The sequence below is a fragment of the Pavona decussata genome, unplaced genomic scaffold, assembly GCF_977016875.1.
Source record: "Pavona decussata unplaced genomic scaffold, jaPavDecu1.1 SCAFFOLD_219, whole genome shotgun sequence".
Classification (NCBI taxonomy): Eukaryota; Metazoa; Cnidaria; class Anthozoa; order Scleractinia; family Agariciidae; genus Pavona; species Pavona decussata.
In genome coordinates, this window is record NW_028145624.1 from 2,105,460 (window position 1) to 2,125,722 (window position 20,263).

Consider the following 20,263-nt stretch of genomic DNA (forward strand, 5'->3'; position numbering starts at 1 on the left):
TACGGTTACCACTATTCACTTCTGCATTCACGAGTCACAGGAGCCTTTGATTTATCTTTCGCCATAGGCTAAAAGCTGGTCGCCGAAAGCTCATTTCGTTAACAATTTTTTCAGCAAAGAAACTTTATTAGCTTTTTATACGTATAATCCTGTTTACTCCTCCATTTTTACTGACATTTTTACTTTCCAAAAATGGCAGTGACAGGCTTGTTAAAAAATTTGACCTCCAAACAGGGGGAGCTTAAGAGAAAACAGTGGCTTTCGGATGGTTACCAAACGTTTGTGAATTTTTTAAAGGCCATTCCGTTTATGCATGTTATTAACTCTCCACATGAACAAAGCAAACTGAAACAAAAAAAAAAAAAAAAACAAGTAAAAGGCCCAAAAAGACCCTGTGTAGCGAAAATAATGTTCGTATTATACTGCAACTAATTACTGTATCATGTGACTCCGCTGACACATTCAGCTTTTAAAGGATAGTTTCCAGTAGAATTCAATGAAGTTTGCAATCAAATCACAAATGATTCTGCACGTTGCATGTTTAGTCCTACACTCAGGCTGTTCAATCCGCATTACAGTTGAGAGCAGAGTGTTTCTCTTTAGTAATTTCTTTAAATTTGGAAGGCCGTTCTTAAAAAGCATTGTAAGTCGATCGAAATGGACACAATTTATTCGTAGGATGGTATTGTAGAGCCAAAAAGTACTACTTGAAACGTTATATCAAATACAATACGGTATTTCATTGCTGTTGAGTTGTCATTTTCGAATGGCCACTACTTTAGGGTGGGCCGTTACTTTCGGGAGGGGGGTGGTGCGTTACTTTCGGAATTCTACGGTATTCAAAGGAAAACTACTTAAAATACGTTACTGTGAGACTGTGGATTGAAAGAAATCAGAGAACTGCAAATTTTACATTTTAGTGCTGAAGTGTACAGGATAGTCAGTGAAACGATTACTGTAAAAACTAATCAATTATTTTAACAACCTGAAGAACAAGGGGCGTTGTATTCACAGCGGTTTGTTTTCTCGTCGAACTTCAAGTTAGCCGGACAGGGCATTTTATACAGGTACCCATTTGAACAGGCGATATATCCATGGCAGTTGTCGGGATCTGCGTAGTTACCATTGGCTTTCCCATCACAGAAACCTCCTAAAACAACGATAAATACTGTTAGATAACTAGCAGGCAAGTTTGAATACCTTCTCTTTCTACCCAATCTCAGTCACACTAACATCTTTTTCCTCGTGGGGAGAGCAAAACAAAATCAAGAAAAAAGACTGAGGGGAAACAAAGCTAACAAGATTTTATAGCATGTTTACTAAACGTTTAAAAAAAAATAAATTAATGAGAAGATGAGAAGCCAAGTTGAAATATATGGCTATGAGGGGATTTGTTAGGCAAGCCTGTTACGAGAGGTGTTACACCTAACACAGTATAGGAGGTTGCGTAATTTTCAGTTGTGATTTTCGGCTGTTCTACCTATACCTGAAATACTGCAACATATATTGTTTGTGCAAGTATTTATAAAATTCAAAAACATTTTGTTAGAATTATGACATTTTCTAAATATAGACAGAAATCAAGGCCACTATTTCTATCGTTGGAACTACTGAATATATATGAGTTAAATATTTATCAGATAGTCTCATTTATGTATTCTCACTGTTCTCACTATCATGGAAACTTGCCTTTAGCTTTCAGAGTTATTTTTACTTTTCAAGGAATGGCACTATTGATAAACATAATAATAGATCTTCAACAAAATTACACATAAAGTACAAAAGAAACAAAAAATGGTTCATTTTCAATTAACTATGCAGAGGAGCAAAAAATTAAGAAAAGCTAGCCAACCAAATTAAAAAAAAATTAAGGCAAAGTATATTTTTAAAAAAGAAGTGACAAGATTTCTTTAAATAGAGTATCATTTATACTTAGAAGCGACGTAAGGACAAGTTGGTGCTGTTTAATAACTAGTAATATTTGACATATATTGCTATTCCTAATTAAATTGATTCACCACGATTAACATGATTATTGTTTAACATTTATGATAATGTAAGGGAGATCTCCTTAGAAAAGCTCTACCAAGCTTACAGAGGTCTTCCTGCTACCTGATAACGCTTTTTTTAACCGATGTAAGAAAGGTTTGAGTGGCAAAATAATAGAGGTGAAAAAAAAAAAATCTTTCAATGAGGCCTATTTTTATCTTATCTGAGGAAGTACAATTGCGTTTTTCTGTGAACTGATATTCCTTGTATTCATTGATTCCTAATTAAATGTACATGGAAAAGGAAAAATGAAAGAATAGACCAAGTTAAAGAAAAGGGAAAATGAAAGAATAGACCCAATTAAATGTGGCGAGACATCCAATGTGTACTCAACACGGTTTCCATATAAATAGTTCCTTTTACTCCTTATAAAGCCTTTTTGCAAACCTTGTATTGGCTCTATGAATCCCAAGAGCACAGAGCTTACGACCAAGCCGAGAAAAACACTGTTTAGTGCCATCGTCTCCAGTCGTTAGTACCTCTGAGGAAGAAAAACAATCGAGCGATAAAAATATTGAAATAAAAAAAATTGTCAAATTCTTAATTTGCTTTTCTTTGTTTGAACAGTAAGTGGATTCATTGAATTCAAAACTTGTTTAAAAACAACTAACGGAAAAGGGTATACGTTACTAAAGGCATTGAGTATATTTGGGCGTATTTCCCAATGGAGTGCGGTATTTACTCTTCATAAGAGCAGTTTATTGCTCTTATTACAAATAAAGACAATGGCCCGTTTAAACGGTTTCAACATTTGAACAACATTCCCTCAACAAAAGTTGAACGGATGTTGGTAAAATGTTAGAGGAAAAAACCGAACGGAGTGTTCAAACGGCTTCAACGCCATTCAACATTTTCGAGAACAAAGGAAATGTTGAATCGATGTTGAATAAAAGCTTTAACCAGTTTCAAAATTGATTCAACACGCTTTCAACAAGCCTTCAACATTTCTTACACCTTAAACTGAGAAAACCCTCAGCACTCACCTTCGTCAACGCAGCCAACTCTTAAATACAATCCGATCCGTACGCTAGTCCGAAGTGACTACACTGTTTCTGATCAATGTATGGAATATACAGTATTTGACGTTCGTACGGTAGACAAAGTTATCAATCACTCGAGTTATGCTTATTAAGTATCATCCGTTCCGTGTAGTTGCCACTAACAATAGCCCCTTCTCGCACGAACAATCAAAACCGGCTTTTAGGAAATATCCCAATATTAAATGGAATACGAAACGGGCTTTAACGATACATTCAACTTGCTGAATTAAATAAATTTCATTTGTGTAGAATTTTTCTTTCAAAGTATCATTTAAAAGAAATGTTAGCGAAATTACGACGCTCAGTATTACATGCCTGTTTCCCGGCCCGTAAACAAGGGGTGTTGACCTCGAGCATGTTTTCTCTGCTGTCGTTTTCAACTGAAATAGTTTTTTGAATTCTTACCGTTTCGTTGAATTTAATAAAAGGAAAATTCGTTTATGGAAAATGGTTTCTAGTTTAATTCAAGGTCTCGTTCTTTCTCATAACTACATCCCAGACATCGTTGGTTTTTATCAGAACATTGCTTAGATGCAAGGTTTGATAAGAGATCGCACGTTTTGGCAATGTAGATGTATCTCTGAGATACAACTGATATTTCGAAAAATGTGTATCTTTCTCGTGATTATAGCTAGTTGAAGTCTATGATAAATTTTCCCCATTTTAAACTGGTTGGATGTACTCTGCGCAAATGTAAATGGTCTCCTTAGCAAAGAAAATTATTTTTCTCAACATCTCACCCTCTCCTCAATGTAAAAGATCCTGGTCAAATCATTTTTGGTGAGCTTTAGTGGTCCCAACAAATTACTTGTCAAGCCACGAGTTTCTTTGATGGTTGAGGTTTGAACATAACAATTAAAGCTTTATAAAATTGACTCGAAAGAAAATGTTTCCTAGTAATGTTGTGTGTCTTTTGCGCGGATATCACTTTTTGCTACAAATCTAAATTTTTTAAATCAGCCAGCATAAGCAAGCCTTTAAAATAATGTTGTTACTTTGTTTTCTGTGACTTGCTGTTAAATACTGCAAATTACTCCATCATGTCAAACTATGCTCACAATATGGAGTAAATGTATTACAAGTTCGGTCCTTTCGATTCTTTGATAATGGGAAACAAGGACCTAGTGAGAGCCACCTACGCACTACATTTTGAACGATACAAAAGCTATCACAACCGATTCGTTAAAAGAGTTGACACGGCGACGACACCAATGACTATGCTTGGCCGCTCAGTTTAATTATTAGCACAAACCTTTTTATTTATAAAACGTATCCTTGTGGACACATTTTAACAAGACTCTTGCAAAAAATTTACCAACTACCTTGGTATAATGGTCATGAGACTACATTCGCAGTGTTAGAGGAAATGTTAGAGTCAACTATAATAGTTTATCAGATAACTATGACCTAATCTTGCGAAATTAATTGTCCTTAGTCGAGCCTGTGTTCGCTCGCGCAAAGCAAGTGCCCTAGCCTTCTTTGAAATTACAATAAACGTGTCCAGCATTACTGCACCAAAAGACTCAAATGTCGTGACCAAAAGTGTCCTTTCGATTTACAGCTTTTATTTAATTCGCGAAACATTTAACTAATAGGTCGAAACAGTAACGTCTTCTTTTCCACTGATGAGCAGGTGGTAATACTAAACTAACTGGAGCGCTTGTTGGTACCTTCCACCTCAGTTTTTAAAGACAGTATGACTACGAAACGTTTAAACTTCAACAAGACGTTAGTCTCGAGAACACGCCTTGCTTACCATAAGTGGCGAATATGGCCATTGTGCAGAATGGTTCAAAATTACAGCAGAATTAAGAATTCGCAATATCAATAAGCTGACTTCGTTCGGCGCTTTTTCCAAGAAAAATGATTTTATTCTGTGATTTTTTCGCTGTTGTTTTGCACCGAATCTATTATTTGGCCCAATTTTTCTCGAAAAGGAAGGAAAACAACATGGAGTAAATGTATTAGGAGTTCGGTCCTTTCATACTTACTCAACACATTTTGAACAACGAAGAAGCTCTTTTTGTAACCACCGATTCTTTAAAATAATTTACTCATCGACATCACAAACATCTTTGCTTAAAGTATGGTAGTTTCTTATCGGGTTTTATCTGAATGTTCGAAGAAACGTTTTAAAACGTTTTCATGCGGCCGGGGCTTATTGGACACACGCAGTTATAACTTGAGCTGTCCGAAACAGTTTTGTGTTTAGAAGCCTACGGTATTTGCCCTCGTAAACTAAATGCCAGAGCCCTGTTTCAAATGCACTAGACGTCTCCAAAATTACTACGTCAACACTAGTCGGTTCAGGCCAAAATCTTTCTTTTGGATTTTGTGCCATTTGTTTACTTCGCCAAACTCAAATGGGCAAAGTAGAAATGGGCGTATTTCCCAATGGCGTGCGTTATTTGAGAATACAGTAAGTGGAGCACTTTGCTATATTTTGCGAGACAACGAGAGTACGAGACTTCTATACTTTCTATGAGATACTTGTTTCAGGACGGGGAGAATTCCTTATGGACTTGCAAAAAAAAAAAAAAAAAAAAAAAAATGATCCACACCTCGTGTCCTCTTCGCAAAAAGCAAGAAACCGAGCTCCTTAAAAATCAAGCGGCCTGCAGGATCCGTGAAATTCGACCAAAATTAGCAGAGATCTCTGCTTCTTCAGTAAAAGAGCCGGCATTCGTTTGCTGTACTATTCATAAGAGCAGTTTATTGCTCTTATTACAAATAAAGATAATGGCCCGTTTAAACGGTTTCAACATTTGAACAACATTCTCTCAACAAAAGTTGAACGGATGTTGGTAAAATTTTAGAGGAAAAAACCGAACGGAGTCTTCAAACGGCTTCAACGGCATTCAACATTTTCGAGAACAAAGGAAATGTTGAATCGATGTTGAATGAAAGCTTTAACCAATTTTAAAATTGATTCAACACCCTTTCAACAAGCCTTCAACATTTCTTACACCTTAAACTGAGAAAACCCTCAGCACTCACCTTCGTCAACACAGCCAACTCTTAAACAAAATCCGATCCGTACGCTAGTCCGAAGCTACTACACTGTTTCTGATCAATACATGGAATATATTTCACGTTCGCACGGTAGACAAAGTTATCAATCACTCAAGTTATGCTTATTAAGTATCATCCGTTCCGTGTAGTTGCCACTAACAATAGCCCCTTCTCGCACGAACAATCAAAACCGGCTTTTAGGAAATATCCCAATATTAAATGGAATACGAAACGGGCTTTAAGAATACATTCAACTTGCTGAATTAAAGAAATTTCAGTTCTGTAGAATTTTTTTTTCAAAGTATCATTTAAATGAAATGTTAGCGAAATTTCGATGGTCAGTACTGAAATGCCTGCTTCCCGTAAACAAGGGCTGTTCACCTCGAGCGTGTTTTCTCCGCTGTCGTTTTCAACACTGAAATAGTTATCTGAATTTTTACCGTTTCGTTGAATTCAGTAAAAGGAAAATTCGTTTATGCAATCTGGTTTCCAGATTAATTCAAGGTCTTGTTCTTTCTCATAAATACATCCTAGACATCGTTGGTTTTTATCAGAACATTGCTTAGATGCAAGGTATGATAAGAGATGGCACGTTTGGCAATGTAGATATATTTCCGTACCAGTGATATTTCGAAAAATGTGCATCTTTCTCGTGACTCTAGCTAGTGAAAGTCTATGATAAATTTTTCTCCATTTTAAACTGGTTGGATGTACTCTGCGCAAAAGTAAATTGTCTCCTTAGGAAAGAAAATTATTTTTCCTCAACATCTCACCCTGACATCTCCTCAATCTAAAACTTCTCGTCAAATCAGTTGAGGTGACCCTGTTAAGCGGTCCTAACATATTACTCGCAAAGCCATGCGTTTCAGTGATGGTAGAGGTGTGAACATGACAATTAAGGCTTTATAAAATTGACGCGAAAGAAAATGTCTCCTCGTCATGTTATGTGTTTCCTGCACGGATATTACTTTTTGCTACGAATTTAACTTCTTGAAACCAGCCAGCAATTTGTTGACAATTCATTTTGAAGAGAATAAGCAAGCCTTTAAAATAATGTTGTTACTTTGTTTCCTGTGACTTGCTGTTAAATACTGCAAATTACTCCATCGCCATGTCAAACTTTGCTTACATTATGGAGTAAATTTTTTACAAGTCCAGTCATTTCTTTGATGATGGGAAACAAGGACCTTGTGAGAGCGACCTACGCACTACATTTTGAACGATACAAAAGTTATCACCACCGATTCGTTAAAAGAGTTGACACCTCGACGACACCAATGACTATTCTTGGTTGCTTTTAATTATTAGCACAAACCTTTTTAAAACGCATCCTTGTGGACACGTTTTAACAAGGCTTTCGTAAAAAATTGGCAGATAACTATGACCTAATCTTGCCAAAGCAATTTTGTCCTTAGTCGAGCCTGTGTTCCCCCGCGCAAAACAAGTGCCCGAGCCTTCTTTGAAATCACACCAAACGTGTCCAGCATTACTGCACCAAGAGACTCAAATGTCATGACCAAAAGTGTCCTTTCGATTTACAGCTTTTATTTAGTTCCCCTAACCAACTAGGACGTCGATACCGTAACGTCCTCTTTTCCACTGATGAACAGGTGGTAATGCTAAACTAACTGGAGCGCTTGTTGGTACCTTCCGGTGAGTGAAAAAGGGGGAACGAGTTTGCGGAATGGCATGTAGCATGACGTGTGGAATGGCTTAATTATGCGAAATATGAGTTATGCGGCGTGACTTAAAGAAATAAATTAACTGAACAGCGCGTCCTGTTTTCGCGCCAATTTTTTAAGAGCAGCTGTAAAACCAGCTGAGTTTTTTCGATGTTGCGGACTCTAGCCGAATAATAAACAACTAAACAACAGATCGAGGATTAGAAAATAAAGGCCTGGGATAGAACATGTCTGATCGCTGGTTAGGAAGAAGTGAGAGGGAAGAAATCGATTAAATACTGTTTACAGTTTTCGCATGCAAGGAACTTTTAATAAAATAAATATCTAGTTGACAACTGAGAAAGCGACAGCGAGTAGTCGGGATTAAAAGTAACAGCAGACTGAACGAATAACATTTCCAAGGTCATTGTGTGAGAAATTTTAAATATACACTCGGTCATTTGGACTTTGTGAACACTTAATGGTTACACAATGTAACGAATAAACAATTTGTAATTAACTCATTGGAAAAATATGTCCTACTTTTTTTCACGTCTCATTTTCGTCGAACTACGTACGCAAGTCACTGTATACTGATGATTTGCTGAGCCAGCTAGCTAGGTATTCAATATGGCGATTAATACATCAATTCAAGCCTGCATTTTTTCAGGTTTTTTCGGAACAGTCTGGTTGCGTAGATAACTGCGAGAATCTCTCTTCTATATAATACGTGATATATCAGTTGGTTGTGTGTTATCGAACTAAACATATCGGTCTTTAAGGTCTTTTCAGTGCCAGTCCTCCAAGACTAACTTCAGATTTAAAAGCGAAAAAGCCCTAGGACTAAAAATCAAATGACGAGTATGGTGTCTAATTATCGACAGGTTGTGTAAAAGGTCGTGAAATTATTCTCATCACAAAATACATTTTGGTCAAATTGTTGTGCCTGAAGACCCTCCACTTTCCCGCTCACGATAAATGAATCATCAAGCATACAGGGTATGAGAATTGATCCTTTATCGAGGGTTTAAAAGAAGACAAAATACTGTTAATGTTTATTATTTGCCCTTTTGTTTTTCTTTTGTCCTGATAAGACTACACGCTGTCACGTTCTTTTTGTCAATCTAAGTCGCAAGGAGAAAAGTGAACATGAAATTTAATTTACCACGGACTTACTCACTTACTCTTCTCCCTCCCTTCTTCCTAAACAGCGAGCATACGATCTAATCCTCGATTTGTCGGCTATTTGTCTCGGCTCAGTAGAGTCATCAGCATCCAAAAGGCGGCTGCTCTTATAAAATTGGCGCGAAAACATGACGCGCTCTTCAGTTAATTTATTCCCCGCATAAATCGTATTTCGCATAATTATGCTATTCCGCACGTCATGCCAGCTGCCATTTCTCAAACTCATTGCTAATCTCGTACCCAGATCTCCCACGGTCAGGCGGAGGGGAGATCTGGTAAAGTTCGATTTGAGGCCCAGAATACGGGCCTGCCCATCATCCTTTGTCCACCGTGCTGCTCGTAACTGTGATCATTCCTGGTGAGGTTTTCGCTTTCGAGGGTGCTCTTCGGAACGTTCTTCGGTCGAGAGGACAACAAAACTTGAAACTTAAACCAGAACGAAAAAGGCAACAGGAGAGATTGCAATCAACAAGCGCGGTAAATCACTTTTTTACTAAGATTAGTTCCTACCCTTTGTGACCATCTAGACCATCTTTGTAAGAAACTTAATGAAAACTGTTCCAAGAACAAATCCATCGTAATTGTGCTTTCTCCACTCAAGATCAACGTGCTTATCGACGATCAATTAAAAAGACTTAAGTCAACCGGAGTAAGCTGTACCAGTTTTCGCCTTAGATGGTAACTGTATTGAAGATACTGTAATTTACAGGCAGGGAAATGTCACAATTTTTGTGCACCCCAAGGTAAAGGTAGCAACAGACAGTGCAGAGAGTTTTTGTTGTCGAAGCTTTATCAGAAAAATTTTGTGGTCGTTGTTGTAGATGAGGCACAATAGAGTTACTGATTGGCATCTTGGTGTTAAATTTCGCATTGGAAAGTCAAATGGTTCATGTCATATTTTCATTTGCAAAATTTCAGAAATTGTGGTCTACCAGTGATACGTAAAATTTATTTCTTCTCTTTGTAGTCTTTCAGCTGATTTGGTCACACAAATTCTCCTTCTTCCATAAGTTAATGGTTTAAATTTCCAAACCAAATGGATTGTGTAAATGCGGCAGGTTTCTTTTACAGGCCAAAGGACACAACTCAAGGTCACTGTAATAATATAATTTTATATGAACCAGCTAAACAGGGCCTCCTCCTACCTACAACAACTGTCCACTCCTATAACACCAGAAATTCTGCCAAGCTTAATTTCCACCGACCACAAGTTAGAACTAACATAGGCAAATTTAATTTGAAGTACTCTGCTTCTGTCATATGGGAAACTGTCCCCATGGCATTGAAAAAAACAAAAACTTTTAACAGGTTTAAGAAACTTTATAAGGCCCACCTGATCTCTTGTCAATCAAATAATATATGTTCTGTTTAATGATCAAATATAATAGTATGTAACTCTCTAATAATAATAATAGAGTTAAAAATAATAATAATAATAATAATAATAATAATAATAATAATAATAATTGTCTGCTTATATTTTGATCTTTGTTGTCGCTGCTGTTGCTGCTGATGATGTGTTGTCCTTTTCCTTTCTTTTTGTTTGTTGTTGTTGTTGTTTGTTTGTTTGTATGTTGTTTTTTTGCTTTTTTTTGTTTTTATTTATTTATTGTTTTGTTCTTCTTTTATTAAGCTTGTCCTGTTTAGATTTCTTGCTCGGTTCAGTATATCTCGAACATACCTTAATTTACACAAATGTAATTCTCTCTTGTACATCCTAGGCTCTACAAACATTTCCTACATTTTCTAATATCTCAATAAAGCTCAGTGTCATTTCTTTGTTTACTTAAAAGTAGGTGGTGGTCAGCTAGAAAGCCTTTGCTACTTTGACCACCACACACATTTTATAATTTGTACTGTATTTATTTTTATCTTGTAATCATTTGTTGTAATATTTTTCTTTCTATGTTAATGTTGTGTAAATAGTGTGAAATAAATGAACCATGAACCATCCTAGCCCTAACACCATGCTACTGTCTTGGTTATATACCAGCAAACCAGAAAGACCTGTCCGTGTAAATGGTAGGCGCCCAATTATGTCCAACATTAAAATACCGAGTACACCCTTGCTGTTTTAAAGGGGTTTTTTTTTTTCTCAAAAATGGAAGTTTGAATTTCTTTTGGGAAATGGAGGTACCACATCTGGATTTGGGATCTGAAGAATGTTTGGTTACTTGCAACATGTGAGCAAACAGAGCAAGTCCCTATGAGTTTCCCATTAGAGTTTTATTTGGTAGTGATGAGCTTTCCATTTCAGTGGTTCTTGATTCACCTTTATCACATAACACTTGAAAAGTTTTCACCTGAAATTTATGTTAAGTTTAGGGGAGATGCCCCCTCGACTGCTTCTTTGATGACAAGTTAATAAAGGTTATACCCGCACGAAACGCATAGATCTAAAAAATGTCTTGACTAGATCTAGAATAAAGTCTTTGAAAAGTCTAGTTTAGGTCTGGCGGCTTTTTTCAAAGAAAAGTCTTGGAAAGATCTATATTCTGAGCTAAAATGCAAGACATTTCTAGACATTTTGACAGCTAGACATTCTTAGCTCGAAACTAGACATTCTCAAGACAATTGTTTTGAAAGAGGTTTTCCCAGAAGAAAGGTCTTGGAATGTCTAAAATTGTCTAGAAAGAAAGGCAACCACAAGACGTTTCAATCAACACGTGGTCAAAGGAACGTGATGACTGACAATAATTTCCGGCTTGTTTTATGGTACGTGATCCCAGCAGCTTCGCACGCGGCTGGCTCGGGTCGCTTCTGCGAAGCTGTAAAAATACTAGCTGGTGTTGCAGCCTTTAATTGGTTGACAGGAAAAAAACAACAAATAATACTTAAGATTAAACCTTTTTATTCGAAATAATATGAACTGCACATTCAGTAACAGTTATATTTGCAAAATAGAATTAATATTGTTTCTTCACTATCATAAGAGGACTAATTTAGTAATTAAAGAGCTTTCGTACAAATATCGCTTCTATTACCAACAAGCTTTAATAAATAGGTATACAAATATCATGCTTTTTCATTAGAGGATCAACTAAAGAGCTATTAAATTACTGTACAAGTATCGCTTCTTTCTAAGATTTCAGACATCTTACCGAAGAGTCGTGCAGCACACGTGCAAGTCTACGAAAACTTGTAAATACTGTAAACTTTGTTATAATATAATTGCATAATTCACTTACGTGCTGCGGCTTGCTGATCCAACTTTTTCTTGGCAAATATATGTGGGTTAAACTGGGTTTGCAACCCTGGAAGCAGAGCTCTCCAAAATGACGCTCCTTCCACAAGCGATTTTCCCGTGAAATGAAAGAGCATCAACATGAGCTTGCCGCGTTTTGATACCTTGCGTGTACATAAGCTTACATAGCGACAATTTAATTACGGTTCTTTGACATTCTTCGGCGAGATCGAATGACGGCCTAGAGAACAAACTGATAAGCCTACTTGTGTCTCATCGACCCAAAATGATCTTTGACTTGTTTTATAGTTAATTAAACGATAAAATCAACATGACCTACCATTTGAACTGCTTTAAATGCAGTTACAAAATCATGTTTTTATGATCATGGGCAACACCGTTGTGCGGCGTGCAACAGCAACTATTAAATGAACGAAACTGTATTTTTTTAATTTTTTTTGGATAGTGACCCTTTTTTTCGCGAAAATTTCGAGTCAGTATGGTAGTAAGACTGAAAATGCCTGTCGGTCAGAAATTTTCACAGAATTTGGTGTGCTCAAGCTCGGATATTTCGTCGACTAGAAAACAAACATTTGTTCCTTTTCGAACCATACTGACTCCAGAAAACGTCGCCGTTTCTGAGACTTTCAGTCGAACTTTTCATTTCTGACTGCCGGGCATTTAGTAGCTTTTAGTCTACTTGCACCACTTCAGTGCTAAGAAAAGAGCAATAGACCTTATCACGGTTTTCGACGCCATTTTGACGAGTAGGCAAACAGGCTTGAAATAACAGTGTTTGTATGGAAATCCGATGTTGAATAATTTTGATAAAACATCGCTTCTGAAAAATTCATGAATTGGAAACTTTTGGCACTAGGAAAAGGATTTTAAGAAAAAAAAATTGGAGGGATGTAGCTGTGCCAGAAAGCGTCCAGTCGTGTTTTGAACTTTCCATACATTTCCCTGTATTTTTTTCCCGCGAACTATTTTTAGTAGCAGTTCTGTTATTTCAAGCCTGTTTGCCTACTCGTCAAAATGGCGTCGAAAACCGTGATAAAGCCTATCTTGTCGTCATGTTTCCATTTATTGAATAGCAATAAGTTGCTTTCTTTTCTTAGCATTTGCAGTGGTACACTTATTGGTAAACATTTTATGTAGCTTTCCTGGTTCCAATGGACGAATGCTTAGACTTGAAGCACAGGCTAGTAGATATCCTGGAAAAGAAATAATGTGAATATTAGGAAAAAAAACGTAACAAATCTATGATGGCTGGACTTTCCATAGTCGTTAATTTTTACATGGTGACGCACAAACATGACTGTAAAGGCGCTGTTACACCAGACAACGTTTCATGCAACTTGTCTCGCAATTTTGTTGTGACACAAGTTGCACGAAAAATTGCCCTGTGTAACATACCCTGCAACGGACATGTCTCGCAACTATTTTGTTGCTGCAATTGTGGCAAAAAGTAGAATCCGGTTCTACTTCTCGCAACGATTGCGGCAACGCTACAGGAATATTTTTATGCGTTGCCTGTGGGTGTTTACACCAGGCAACGTCTCGTGCAACTCGTCTCGCGACGGAGCAACAAAGTTGCGAGACAGGTTGCACGGAACGTTGCCTGGTGTAACAAAAAATTAAAATTAAATGAGAATAATTACGCCAATGCAAAGTGTCGTGTTCACTTGAAGTCACAAATTATTGCTCACTGGACTCACTGGTGGTAATTGATATCACGTCACTCAAAATAACAAATCATGACCACAGTTTCCGACATACACATCTGACAGATTGAGGCAAACACATGAATCAGTGCTTTATCCAGGCTATTTTTATATTACGTGAAAAGCGTGGAAGCTAATCTACCATTTTGGTCCCTGAAAATTCACATGAATTCTGTCCCTCCCAGTTGTCGGCTTCGAGAGAGTTGGCTTTATATATAGCTATTCTTTAAATTATGAGCGGCTTTTTTTGATATGCGTGATTTTGAAGTTTGTCGTGACGCCTTACGGAACCCACGCGCACGCGACATATCGATCAGAGTGACACATGGTATTTTCAGATATCCAGTCACGAAAGAGTTGCATAAATTATGCCAGCATGGCTTCACTGAGGTCGCGCTTTATAAATATATACAAGATTAATAATATCATACATTTCGGTTTGTATTTCAAATAAAAATGTAGCAAGCGTTTAAAATATTAGTGTTTTATAAAATGTATGTTCCAAATATCAGAATATCAGCTGTAAGGACCATAAGAAGAAGCTTTTTAATTAAGTTTGAAACTCAGGTAATTTTTCCGCCTATCTACATTTTCAATTACATTTTCCCATAGATATCAAGGTATTCGGTTTTCCGAGTCTGACTATATGTGAACGATACTAAGATATAATACAAAACTTACCAGAGTACTTAAGAATCTTGGCCTGGAACCACGAAGTATGTATTTTCTTACTCTTTACGGTGCGCCAAGCTACCGTTGCCACTTCTCCTTCTTTGATATCTGTACCCATGATGTCCGTTGCTGGCACAACTGATCCTCTTCGATCCACAGAACACTGGCAGATAGACTGGCACTCATTTTTAGGTAGAATTAGATGTTAGAAGCTGACGATATTTGGCAAAATAATCTCTCACGAAGTAGCTATGTTAGCACACCTTCAAATGCAACGGCGAAGTAACCGAAAATCCCGCCTTACCGTTTGTAGGCTAGCTATCGGTTACTGCATACTGATTGGTGGATTTTGAGTTACTGGTATCACTAACACATACGTATTTCAATTCTTTGGTGATTTGAAATCACTGTAACACAACACAAAAGTCGCTTTGTCCTGATCGATTGAATTGCATCAAATAGAAAAAAAAAGCACAAAAAGTTCCTTAAGATCTCATCAGCCGGTTGCTTGTTTGGAGCAGTTGAGCACAAATCAGGACCATGTCTGGAGAGCAGCCAAAAGAGAAGAGAAGACGAAGAACAAAAGCTGAAATAACGAAAGACTTGAGTGGAAATTATACCGAATCAAGCAGTCGTGTGGACTCCATTCAGAAGAGTATGGAGCAACCTTCACGTGCCGATACGGCTATTGCTTCCGAGAATAGGGCACAATTCCTGTATGATGACATTTCTCACCAAAAAGACAGGCTGTCTTTCCCATCTTTTAATTTCGAAGAGAGTACTGTTCTCATGAAAGGGGATAATGCTGTTAAATTTGCAACAGCATTTGCAACGGAAAACTTTGAACCTACAGGGCTCACTGATAAAAGCTTTATTCATTCAATGAACAATGAAGCATCTTTTTCGCAGAGCCCAATTGGTTTTGATTCCACCGTGGATTCTTTATTATCAGAAGAGAACACAAAGGACGAGGAGTCTGCCTGGTTACAGGAATATTTAACAAAAATACAAGACACTCTTCACGAAGAGCTCGTTCATGTGGAACAAGAGGCAAGTACAGAAGAGGAAACGATGGAAGATACATTCAAGTTGCCTACGTGCGGTACTGATAAGGAAAGTGAAAATCAAGATAATTTTGATCGCAAACCCTTATATCCAGGAGCAGCCATTACTGTTGGCTTAAGTGCTCTTCTGATTATGACATTTGCCCTCAGACACATGTTAAGCGGGCAAGCTTTATCGGACATGCTGACTTTAATTAGCGCTCACTGTCTTTCTCCAAACCTTTGCATGAAATCTATCTTCCAACTCAAGAAACATTTTCACAACCTTAAAGCACCCATGCATTTCCACAGATATTGCTCGCACTGCTTCCTGCAAATCGAAAACGACCTCGCCGTTTGCCCGAATTCTTTTTGTGCTCGTGACTTAACATGCTCTGGGAACACAGCCTTCTTCATTGAAATACCAATCGCATCACAAATTCAGGAGAAGACCTGGGTTTTTAGAGCTGCTTAAACATCGATTTGTTCGGGTTAAAAAAGGTGAACATCACATTGAGGACATTTGCGATGGTGAGCTCTACAAAAGGCATGCAGGTATCAATGGAATACTGTCTAGTGATAAAAACATTTCACTTATGTGGAATACTGATGGCATCCCAGTATTTAAGTCATCGAAGTTCGCTCTTTGGCCCCTTTATTTTGTAATAAACGAACTGCCTTACAAAGAACGTATTAGTAAAGACAACATGATTTTTGCAGGCCTCTGGTTTGGCAGTTCTAAACCAATCATGTTGACATTTCTTCAGCCTTTTCATTCGTCTCTGTCCATTCTGGAGAATGAAGGTTTGCTTGTTGAAACCTCAGAAGGACAACATTTCACGGCACAAGCAATTTTGCTAGCATGTACAAGTGACCTTCCTGCCAAGTGTTTGGTGTGCAACACAGTTCAGTTCAATGCATTTTATGGCTGCATGAAATGTAAACAGGCGGGGAAAACTGAGAAGACGGGTAAAAGAGGAGGACATGCACACGCTTTTCCCTTTAACTTTGAAAACCCTAAGGGCCCAAAACGTACTCACACGGAAACGTTGGAGGAGTCACGTCAAGCAGCAGTACAAGGAAAACCTGTCCATGGCATTAAAGGTCCATCGTGGTTTAGTGGGCTCAAACATCACGATATTATTGAAGGAACAGGGATAGATTACATGCACTGTGTTTTCACCTTGGCATATGTAAACGTCTTCTTGGTCTGTGGTTTGATTCAGGAGAAGCAGCGGACTATAAAATAAGTTCCCGTCTTGCTGAGGTGGATGTAAGACTCGCCGCCATTAAGCCACCAAATAATATATCAAGAGTCCCTAGGTCGATTGAGAATCACCGGAAATACTTTAAAGCCTCTGAATTACGTTCGTTTTTATTGTTTTATGGCCCTGCTGTTCTTTACAATATTCTTCCAAAACCATACTATGAACATTTTCTTCTTCTTAGTGAAGCAATTTTTATCCTGTTGCTAGACTCGATAAGCGAAACGCAATTAGAACATGCTGAACGCTTATTGTTTCACTTTTGCATTCTCTTTGAGGGTTACTACGGACTACGTTTTCAAACAGCAAACTTCCATCTTCTTGTCCATTTAGCTGATAACGTGAGGTCATTGGGGCCATTGTGGACACATTCGTGTTTCCACTTTGAGGACAAGAATGGCTTTCTGTTGAAAACATTTCACGGAACTCAAAACATTCAATTTCAAATAATATCAGCCGTGTCTATTTCAAAGAGGCTTCCAGAACTACGAAGAACTTTTCTTCCAGAGGAGGGTCCAATTACTGATTTCTACCGGGGAATGGTATCCTCCAGGCGGATTTCAAATGGAGTAGAATTATTTGAGGGATGTTTTGCCCTGGGAGCAAGTTCAGAGCGAAAGCTGACCGATTTTCAGCTTCAGGCCCTCACAGAATTCTTGGGACTTGCACCCCCAACTTCTGTGGTAAAATCATTCAAACGGCTTAAGTCTGGAAGTCGCGTTTTCCACTCAAAGGCGTATGAGCGAGTCTACAGTAGAAACAGCTTTACAGTTCGCGTAATTAAGGATGAAAATGTCCGAGAATATGGGCAAATTGAATTTTTCTTCCAGTGCGAACCTATATGTTTCTGCCTATCAAAGACCACTTGCAACTGCCGCGTTCGTAACTTGGCTGTCTTAACAAGACTGCGTGACTGTGTTCGCATCAAATTGATTGATGACCACGACACAAATGCTTCCTGTTTGCATATCAAGGTTGTTGGACCACCGCAGGCAGAGGATGTTATTGTGGTGGATATCAACCACATAGAGCACAAATGTGTTTTTATGTACTTTGATGACATGCCGGATGTTGCCTTTGTAGCTGAATTCCCAAATGCAGTTGAAACAGATTAGTGCGTTTTTTGATCACAGGAATTCACTCGCGCAGTTTTATGAGTACTTAGTATTAATATACATAAGTTTTTTTGAGCATCCGAACGCGGGAAAGTCCCGGTTGGGAGTGAACTCTGGGGGCCTTTCCCTATACCTTGTTATGGTATTTTGTATTTTTTTGTGACTGATTTTGTTGTATTTGATTGCTTACTTGAATTCAATGACAGGAAGGCCCCGGCCATAGAAATCTAGCAACGTTATAAAACGTTTTAGGATGTAAATATAAACAGATAGTTTGAAACATATTATAAACTAATTGCGATTTTGAAACGGCAATGACTGCATTGGCGTTGGAAGAAAATATATTTCGTATTTGGCAGAGTCGCGAATTGCAATTTTGAGACAGGGATGGCTACATTATATTGACGGAGTCGTGAAGCGACGGAGCCCAATACGGTTTTTTTTTTCCAAAGCTGTCAATGAAGTTCCGTCTCAAAATCACGATTGACCTATTTTTCAGGCAAAACGAAAGTAAAACTGAAGATTGCGCTGATTAAAATATAAATTCTTATTCGCTGCGATGTATAAACGTACACGAATGTTTTTGCGTGTAATCAAATATTTTTTTGGCAGAAAGCTTATCAAAATACGGACATTTTCCTCCATAAATTGCTTATTTCTAACGAGACAAATTCGAACTTGCATCTTTATGAAGTTTTCTAAAGTACCAGGCACGGGTAAACATGTAAAATAACGCAAACTCGACGAGCTTTTTACTCAAAACGTTTTTGAAAACATGCTTGCGTGATTAGCGCGCGCCAAGGAAAAGCAAATTGGATTAAAATGTTGAGAAGAGCGTTGTTTAATATCTGTCATATGACAAAGTAATCATTTCAGGCCGCTCTTTGAAGAAATATTTTGATTTTGGTTGTGAACGTGAGGAACCCAACAAAGTCCAAGCAGCGGTTAGTGTTTGCAGGTTTTTGACGTCGCAAGATATTTCCTCTCCTATTATAAAATTACACAACTGTGAAGCGGCTCTTTTTTCTTTTAGAGTACATGACATCGTCTCAAACAAGTGATGTTAATTATCCGTCGGTGGCGGGCGGATCAAGGTGAATTAAATGTGGGGTTTTTGCTTGTTCAAGCAGCACACGCCATTTTCTTATGTTTTTTGTAGCGTTTCGAGTGAACTGCTGCTTGGAATACCTCCTCCTGATAATCAGCTGAACAATACTTCGGAATAATTCTTAAGATTTACCGATTTCCTTTATCTTTCATGATAGTGGAATTATTTTCTCGCGTGCCGACACTTATTTATATGTCTTGACTAGGCTAACGTCAAGACAAATTTAGATATAGTTTAAGTAGTACATCAGAGGAAACTCGATACCTGAGAACTTGAATGCAGCTGAAAATGTTATCGCAACACAGAAACATCTAGTCAAGGTCTAATCTAGACCAAACTTCAAGACATTTTCTAGACAAACAGACGTAACAGAGGTCGAAAAGTCTTTCAAGACATTTGGTAGACTCTAAAGACATTTAGTTAGTCTTGGAAAGGTCTAGATAATGTCTACAAGACCTTTGCTAGACCTAAGGCAGACAAATTTAGACCTAGCTGTTTCGTACGGGTAATTTTACACATAGGAGTCCACAGACTCGAAAATTAGAACCACATAATACACAAGTCCAATAATATTTGACTTTTGATATGAAGAACAAAGGTCATTATCTGCATTTGATTTGCAAGGCACAATGAGCTGCTTAAATAATCATTGTTGTACTGAGCATTGCATTATTTGTACATGCATAGAGGATGATACACTAAGAATAATACAAGGTTCTTTATGTCCAAAGCAGCTATCTTGGTGCTTGGACACTCACCTCTGATGGGATCCTTGATTTCAGCAAAAAAAAAAATAATAACAATAATAATAGGAAGGTGTGAAGGTCTTTTGGGCTCATAAAAGTAGCAAATGGCAGATAAATAGAAAACAAATAAAAAAAAATATTTCCACTATTTGTTTTCCTGTGCATGTCTGTGTGTTCTAATGAACTGTCACCCATTTCTGCAGCAAAACAACAGCTTTCACAGTAAGCTGACCTTCAGTAACCATGAATTCCTAAGTATTCCTTAACCATGGCCTTCCATAGCCAGGAAACAACATTTAATCAAACTGTCAGACACAAACCCACTGCAGAGAAGTGGTGGGGAAAAGAAACTTTGAAAACAGTGTCTGTCTTGGATGAAAATTCCTTGTTAATGCCAATTCCTTGAGCAAAAAAAATTTTCTTGTATTGATATTTGCACCCATGTCAGGTCCTAACTTT

The 20,263-nt window shown here is 37.7% G+C and overlaps 2 protein-coding genes and 1 long non-coding RNA gene across 3 annotated transcripts in view; 1 reads left to right on the forward strand and 2 right to left on the reverse strand.

The window, feature by feature from the left end:
• Positions 1 to 20,263, reverse strand: part of LOC146459469 (uncharacterized) — a 283,723-nt gene that overhangs the window by 100,127 nt on the left and 163,333 nt on the right. Inside the window, exon 5 of the mRNA XM_085089392.1 lies at positions 986 to 1,150. Within this exon, the coding sequence (XP_084945518.1) occupies positions 986 to 1,150 (165 nt within the window). The remainder of the gene's footprint in view (positions 1 to 985; positions 1,151 to 20,263) is intronic.
• On the reverse strand, positions 13,180 to 14,654 carry LOC146459473 (uncharacterized). Its single transcript, XR_014857889.1, has 2 exons — positions 14,537 to 14,654; positions 13,180 to 13,345 (listed from the first exon to the last, which is right to left on the reverse strand). It is a non-coding gene; the product is annotated as an uncharacterized LOC146459473 (long non-coding RNA).
• LOC146459474 (uncharacterized) lies at positions 16,766 to 19,095 on the forward strand. Its single transcript, XM_085089408.1, has one exon. The coding sequence runs from the start codon at positions 17,375 to 17,377 to the stop codon at positions 17,948 to 17,950; it is 576 nt and encodes a 191-aa protein (XP_084945534.1). The 5' UTR covers positions 16,766 to 17,374; the 3' UTR covers positions 17,951 to 19,095.

Coding starts and splice junctions, on each gene's coding strand:
- LOC146459474 (XM_085089408.1), top strand. CDS start 17,375: ATGGTATCCTCCAGGCGGATTTCAAATGGAGTAGAATTATTTGAGGGA.